The sequence below is a fragment of the Thalassophryne amazonica genome, chromosome 15 (genome assembly GCF_902500255.1).
Source record: "Thalassophryne amazonica chromosome 15, fThaAma1.1, whole genome shotgun sequence".
Lineage (NCBI taxonomy): Eukaryota > Metazoa > Chordata > Actinopteri > Batrachoidiformes > Batrachoididae > Thalassophryne > Thalassophryne amazonica.
In genome coordinates, this window is record NC_047117.1 from 3659590 (window position 1) to 3667498 (window position 7909).

A 7909-nucleotide genomic window follows, 5' to 3' on the forward strand; every position below is an offset into this window, starting at 1 on the left:
GTAATTTCCACCACAACACTGCAATGTCCCTTTAAACAGTTTGTATGAAAGATTGTTTGGGTAGTTTCTATGGAGATAAACAGTGACATCAGAGCACATGTATATAGCGCCAAATCACAACAAACAGTTGCCCCAAGGTGCTTTATATTGTAAGGCAATGGTGTGGTGGAAATTATATTTACAAGGCCAATAGTGCCCGTAGTTAAAGAATCACCCAGTTCAACTATTTCAGTGATTTTATTTGAGGTTATCAAGGGCAGGATCGTTCAAAGCCTCACGCAGTCTCATTCCTAGCTTTGAAGTCTTTAGGAATTCCTCTGGGTTGGTCTACATACACATCAGGATCAGGCGTGCCGGACCGCTTCTTTCGGGTGGTTGGCAGCCTATTCAAATCAGCTGGTGTTACCACAAGGTCTGTATGTACTTGTATACAAATGTTTGCAAAATGACTAAACTTCTAAAATTTGTTTTGTTGGCTGATGATAATAATTTATATTGCTCAGATAAAACTCTCAAAGATCTTTTGAACACAGTGGAAAGGAAACAAAGTCATAGAGAAATGGTTTAATAAGTTATCTTTACTAAGTTATGTAATATTTGTCGATGGGAAAATTACAAACCTTGTTAAATGTGTAATCAATGACACTGAAAGAGGGTATGATTAAATTAATGTAAGTAATTAATTTGTAAATGTAATAAAATAAATACATTTCTGGGTGTGATTCACCTTTATAAATTATGCTGGAAGCCACATGTTAAAACTTCCTAAAAACCAGTGTGACAAATGTAACTTCCTAGTACAATTCAAAGGGTGACAAGGGGTAAAATTATGGAATGGATACAGAAGTGAAATATAAAATAAATTCTGGGCTTTGATTTTGCTCCAGTTTGTATCTTTAAATTAAGAATGGAATAGGTAGACAACTAAAAATTAATGATGCCTCCCCTTTCAAGCATTTTTTTCCCCCCATTTATACTAATGTTGCACAGCATGCTCATGATTGTTCATTAATATTGCAAATTCAACCTGTATATCTGTTCAACAACTGCAGGAATAAACTACAGCAGCTCGTCTACAACTGTGAGAGGGCTCAGTCCATCGCCAGACAACCTATAAGAAATAATCAGACTGCTGCTTCAACACTTAGTGTTTTATTTAGTTATAAACTGAGCACTTTTCATTGTTACACTCTAAACACCTCAAGTCAGACATTGAAGATAATGCTGACATTAACATGCTTGCTAAGGGGTGTGGCTAAGGTTAAACCTTGCCTTTCTGAAGCACCTTGGGGTGACTTATGCTTTGATTTGGTGTTATACAAATAAATTTAATTAGCATTTCAAGGAAAATTTAAATTACAGCTAATTGGTACAGAAGTTGAAAAAAAGAAATGAATCAAAAGTCATGGGTCTTTTCATGCCATTGGCACTCATTTGACTCAGCTGTGCATTACCAAACCCACCAATAGGACAAGTCCCTGAAAATGCTTAAGGTCTATGCCTGTACATACAGTAGTGTTCAGAATAATAGTAGTGCTATGTGACTAAAAAGATTAATCCAGGTTTTGAGTATATTTCTTATTGTTACATGGGAAACAAGGTACCAGTAGATTCTCACAAATCCAACAAGACCAAGCATTCATGATATGCACACTCTTAAGGCTATGAAATTGGGCTATTAGTAAAAAAAAAAGTAGAAAAGGGGGTGTTCACAATAATAGTAGCATCTGCTGTTGACGCTTTCAGGCTTTCAAAGAGAAAAGCATGTTCAACAGGTGCTGGCTTCATCCTTAAAAAGGGGACACCTGATTCACACCTGTTTGTTCCACAAAATTGACGAACTCACTGACTGAATGCCACACTACTATTATTGTGAACACCCCCTTTTCTACTTTTTTTTTTTTTTACTAATAGCCCAATTTCATAGCCTTAAGAGTGTGCATATCATGAATGCTTGGTCTTGTTGGATTTGTGAGAATCTACTGGTACCTTGTTTCCCATGTAACAATAAGAAATGTGTATTGGCCCCATTTTTGTTTAGTTATTGCGCAGAAACAAAAAATCAAGATGGTGTCTCCAGCAGCCTTATTGGTTGAAGGAACCACCCCCAATTTTCAAAAAGATACTTCCTTTAGTCACTCCCAATTCACCACCAAGAAATAGCTTCAATTAGAGGAGATGTTCTTCAGTTATTGCGCAGAAACAACCATCAGGTTATTGTCCAAAGTGGTCACATTAGATGATGGGCGGCCTACATTTTTGGTTGCTATACAGAAGTACTGAAACTGTTTATATTGAGTGCCTTCTCACATGCATCTTCAGGATGTACTTTAGGGCAAATGTTTTACCACAGTCAGAGCACTGATATGGTTTCTCTCCTGTATGCCTGATCATGTGTCTCCTCATATGGTGCTTCAGGCCAAATGTTTTACCACACTTAGAACAACTAAATGGTTTCTCTCCTGTATGCCTGACCATGTGGATCTTTAGATTGCGCTTTAAGCCAAATGTTTTACCACACTCAGAACAGCTAAATGGTTTTTCTCCCGTATGACTAACCATGTGTAGCTTCAAATTACACTTACGGCCAAATGTTTTATCACACACAGAACATTTGAATGGCTTCTCTCCAGTGTGAATTATCATATGACTGTTCAGACTGCTCTTTAGGCCAAATGTTTTACCACACACAGAACAACTAAATGGTTTCTCTCCTGCATGGTTCCTCATGTGAATTTTCAGATATTTGATTTGACTAAATGTTTTCCCACATTCAGAACAGCTAAAGGGTTTGATTCTTGTATGAATGGCCACATGAGTCTTCAAAAGGCTGTTTAGGCTAAATGTTTTACCGCACTCTGAACAGCTAAATGGTTTCTTTCCTGTATGAATTACCCTATGGTTCTTCAAATGGCTGTTTTGGCTAAATGTTTTACCACACTCTGAACAGCTAAATGGTTTCTCTCCTGTATGAATTACCATATGCTTCTTCAAAACACTGCTTTGACTAAACGTTTTACCACACTCTGAACAGCTAAACGGTTTATCTCCTGTGTGAATACTAATGTGTACCTTCATACCATTCCTGCTACAAAATGTTTTGCCGCACTGCTCACATTTGAAAGGTTTTTCTCCTGTATGAACTCTCATGTGTTCCTTCAGATTGTTCCTGTAACCATACCGCTGACCACATTCAGGGCAACTAAATGGTTTCTCTCTTGTATGAAATATCATGTGTATCCTCAGAGAGGCCTGACGGGCAAATCTTTTGTCGCATACAGAACAACTGAATGGTTTGCCTCCTGTGTGAGTTCTCAAGTGTGCCTTGAGTTGACGCTTTAAAACAAAATTTTGACCACACTCGGAGCAGCTAAATTGTCCTCTTGAATGTATTCGCATATGGGTCTTCAGATTCCTCTTATAGGCAAATCTTTGGCCACATTCAGAGCAGCCAAATTGTTTCTCTTCTGTCATTCTCGTGTGTCTCCACAGAGTATGCATGGAAGCAAATCCTTTGCCACACTTAGAGCAGCTAAAGTGTTTCTTATCTACGTTACTTTCATCACTTCGACCTGGCTGACGTTCCCTGGTCTCTTTCCAAAAGTCACTATCAACACTGTCATTGCTGTCTTCAGGCACAGATTTACCATAGTCCTCTCCATCATTTTCAGTTTTCATCTGTGTGGCTGTGCTTCTGCCAAGAGGCTCCAGCTTTCTCATTTCCTCTGCTTGGCTTTGATGACACTGTGATGAGTGAGGTATGTCTTTATTTTCTCTCTTCAAAGAAGTCAATGGGAACTTGTTGACATCAGCATGAGTCAACTCTTGAAGCTCCTGACTGCTCCAAAGATCATCCTGTTCCTCTTTAACACATAGTGGCTCTGCGCCATCATGGTTCAGAGTGGAGCACCAGTTCAGTGGTTCAGGCCCTGTGTAGAAAATACAATGTCTCCCTTATTAACTCATTTAACAAGTAAACATTTAAATAACTGGACTGAAGTAAACTAGAAACACCTGCACTAGATCTCAAGTTGTGTCAGGGAGGACATCCAGTCCTCAGTATATTGACAGATATTGTTTGTTCCCCAGAAATACACAGCAGAAACTTGTTTTACTCACATGAACAGAATTTGAACAATACTTGAAATTATATTAGTTTTGATAAATAAGCCTATGTACTGAAAGATGCATCTAGACTAGATGGAGGGAAATGTAAAAACTGAGATGTACTCTTGCAGTAATAAAGTGTGCTTTAAACAGAAATCATACCAGCAAACTTTACACGCTGTTCAGCTCATGCACCTGTTTTAATGGACTGTGCGAGTGTGCAGCTGCAGTTCTTCCAGTCAGGCTGTGATTTTACCACAACTACATCAAAATTAAAGTTATCCAGGGTTCATCCCAGAAAATAAAATAACAGCGCCGTGCCGTTATACTGCTACACAGTGTCACTATACTGTGGCGTCATCTTGCAATGGTTTTTGATTGATAATTTATTCATCAACCTTCGTCAAAGCCATTTAAAGACATCAATCGTGACTCACCTTTCTGCTGATTAAAGTACATGTAGCATGTGTTTTAACATCACAGTGAGCAACACAACATCAAAGTACTCATGACTGTAAATCTCCCTGTGCACATGCGCTCATAATTAGTGGTTTCTGATGTTTTTTATTCCTCTCCTGAAGCAAGGAAACAGGTGCATTTCAGGAAAATGTCTCACTCAGCAATTCTCAGCATTTCTCTGCATGTGACGTAGTTAAGAGCAAAACAGAAACATCCCAGACAGAGACAGATGGAGCAAAACGAATGAGGTTATGCCTGATAATGAAGCTTTCTTTGAAAGCAGTGGCTTTGATTTACAGAGGAGACTACACACTTCTGCCACTGGAAGGAACACTTTGAGGAACTCCTGCATCAGACCGGAGCGCCCTCTATAGTAGAGGCAGAGCTGGAAGCTAATGGAGTCACTGAGGTAGTCAAACAACTCCACAGTGGCAAGACCCCGGGGGTTGAGGAGATCTGTCCAGAAATGCTGAAGGCCCTGGGTGTGGAGGGACTGTCTTAGATGAGACGTTTCTTCAACATTGCATTGAGGTCTGGGACAGTGTCTAATGAATGGCAAACTGGAATAGTGGCCCCCATATTTAAAAAGGGGGACCAGTGTGTGTGTGTGCGCCAATTACAGGTGCATCACACTACTCAGCCTCCCTGGTAAAGTCTACTCCAGGGTGCTGGAAAGGAGGGTTCGGCTGATAGTCGAACTTCTGATTGAAAAGGAACAATGTGGGCTCTGTCCTGGTCGTGGAACAACCGACCAGCTCTTCACTCTCACAAAGATCCTGGAAGGGTCCTGGGAGTATGCCCATCCAGTCTACATGTGTTTTGTGGACTTGGAGAAGGCGTATGATCGGGTACCCCGGGAGATACTGTGGGAGGTGCTGTGGGAGTATGGAGTGAGGGGCTCCCTTCTCAGGGCTGTCCAATCTCTGTACTCACAAAGCGAGAGCTGTGCTCGGCAATAACTTGGACTACTCTGGGTAGGGAATGAGGTCTTGCCCCAAATGAAGGAGTTCACGTACCTCAGGGTCTTGTTCACGAGTGAGGGGACAATGGAGCGTGAGATTGACCAGAGAATCAGCGCAGCAGGGGCGGTATTTCATTCGCTCTACCGTACTGTTGTGATGAAAAGGGAGCTGAGCCAAAAGATGAAGCTCTCGAGCTACTGGTCAGTCTTCATTCCTACTCTCACCTATGGTCATGAGGGTTGGGCCATGACTGAAGAACTAGAACACGGGTACAAGCTTGGTCATCCGTGGGGAGCTTGGAGTAGAGCCGCTGCTTCTTCGCATTGAAAGGAGCCAGGGAGGTGTTCAAGACACAAACATCTGGGAGGAGACCCCGGGGAAGACCCAGGACTAGGTGGAGAGATTCAATTTAAATTTCAATTTATTTTCATTTATACAGCACCAAATCACAACAAAGTTGCCTCAAGGTGCTTCACACAAGTAAGGTCTAAGGAATGTTATGACCCTGACAAGACTGGGACTATTGAGGAGAAATGTGGTTGCATTAATCCAATTTCTCACAGTCAGATAACGGGCATTATCTGATAAAGCATATAGCATTTGGCAGTGTCTATAGTGCCGTCCGACAGATCCCGACCTTTTCTGCTATTCTGCCTTCACTTGCTGTATGCATGCACAGTTGCAACTCTCTTCCTGACAATGATTTCAAATTATACAAGTTGATTATTTTCAGTCCCCTTTCATGCAGCAGCAAACTAGCTTTTTGTACTACAATTTTTTTTGACCACTCTGTCGTCCACCGCATAGTTCTATTTCCTGAAAGCTGCAACAGTCCTCATGTTCCTCATCCAAAACAAAATGCACTTTGCCTTCTCAAAGGCCGTGACTGCAGCTTCAACTGTCTCAAGAGTCATAGTTATCGCAGATGGAAATGCAGCACTGACTCGGAAGTTCGCATGCTTACCGGAAGTGAAGGCACAATAGCAGAAACAATTGGGACCCATCAGGTTTTTAGTTTGCGTGTAAACGGGGCTGTGGAGGGCATTTACTTTATTTTGTGTCGATTTTCTTTGAGGCGTTTTTGTTTTGCTGGGCATCATTTTTTATTAGCTCGTGTATTTGTTAATAAAGTTGTAAAACAACCACGTGAATATATTACAATATTTACGTTTTTGACGTGCAGAGGTGGTGGCCAAGTGGTTAATGCGCTTGGTTTCAGTTCAGAAGGCTCCGGGTTCAAATCCCACCCCTGCCACATTCCTCCATGTAATGTGTAGTTGCGTCAAGAAGGGCATCCGGCGTAAAACTTGTGCCAATTCAACATGCAGATCCACCTTGGATTTGCTGTGGCGACCCCGAGTGCAAACAAGGGAGCAGCCAAAGGGACTTACTATTTATGTTTTTGACATGTACCGTGACAATAGTGACGGAAGAAACGTAAAGTTACTTTTATTCCACATTAGCTTAGCACCATTAGCGCCCCAGGAAAATTGAAACAAACCTGTTTTCTGCTGCGTCTCTTCAACTTGTAAAAGTACATTCAGTACTTTCTGATCCATCTTCTCCGTTGTGTAACTTTGATTTGGATTTAGTTCGACGTGTTCTCTCCCACTTCACACAGCTAAAGAGCTAAGCTAACGTCCGTAGCATTAGAGCGTAACGACTAAAAAAAGGCAGGTAAAAACTGCTAATTCCTTTCAGAGAACTTCATCCAGACATATAGAAGCACTGACGACCCATTAATGATCAATCTCGCCTAAACTTCGGAAAGAGAAGAGCAAAAGATGGCTAACAAAAAGCTAAGGGACATACCGCCATCTTGTTACAAAGTTACAAAGCAGCGAAACGATGAAACGCGCAAGACGGGCTTTCAAAATAAAAGCTATTCTTTGTTCACCGACACCCAATACATCAGATCCCCTAACTTGTGTTGAGAAAATTTGCGGTAAAAGTTGTTTTATACTTATGGATGTGCATAGTTACACATGCCATTGTTGTGATTTTTTAATGTCATGTTGTAGACATTAGTTTTCACCGAGTTGAAATTGCATCATTTTATTGTTAAAAAAACTGAATTATTTTTAAATTTTGATATCATGACAAAATTCAGTCATGTAACAACTCAAGGGTTCACAAACCTACAAGCACTAATTTAGTATAATTAGTTAAAGTAAAGGGAAGCCTGGGGTCCCCTGCTGGAGCTGTTGGCCCCCACGACCTGATCCCGGATAAACGGTTGAAGATGAGTGATGAGTAGTTATTAGTTGTGTAAATGCTTATTTCTATATTTTAGGGCCCTGTGTAGTGGAAGTAAGTAGATGTTAGCATTTGGTTTTATAGCCTTGTGTAAAAAGAGGAAAACAACACCCTTCTGCACAAAC

The 7909-nt window shown here is 40.8% G+C and overlaps 1 protein-coding gene across 1 annotated transcript; it reads right to left on the minus strand.

The window, feature by feature from the left end:
• Positions 1–2003: 2003 nt before the first annotated feature.
• Positions 2004–7372, minus strand: LOC117526762 (gastrula zinc finger protein XlCGF57.1-like). Its single transcript, XM_034188843.1, has 2 exons — positions 7030–7372; positions 2004–3929 (listed from the first exon to the last, which is right to left on the minus strand). The coding sequence occupies exons 1-2, from the start codon at positions 7085–7087 to the stop codon at positions 2290–2292; spliced, it is 1698 nt and encodes a 565-aa protein (XP_034044734.1). The 5' UTR covers positions 7088–7372; the 3' UTR covers positions 2004–2289.
• Positions 7373–7909: the final 537 nt, after the last annotated feature.

Bases quoted from the DNA above. Each gene is read 5' to 3' on its own strand.
- LOC117526762 (XM_034188843.1), bottom strand. From the start codon at position 7,087: ATGGATCAGAAAGTACTGAATGTACTTTTACAAGTTGAAGAGACGCAG. The intron at 3,930-7,029 runs GTTTGTTTCAAT...TTTTCTACACAG, and splicing joins AGAGACGCAGCAGAAAACAG to GGCCTGAACCACTGAACTGG.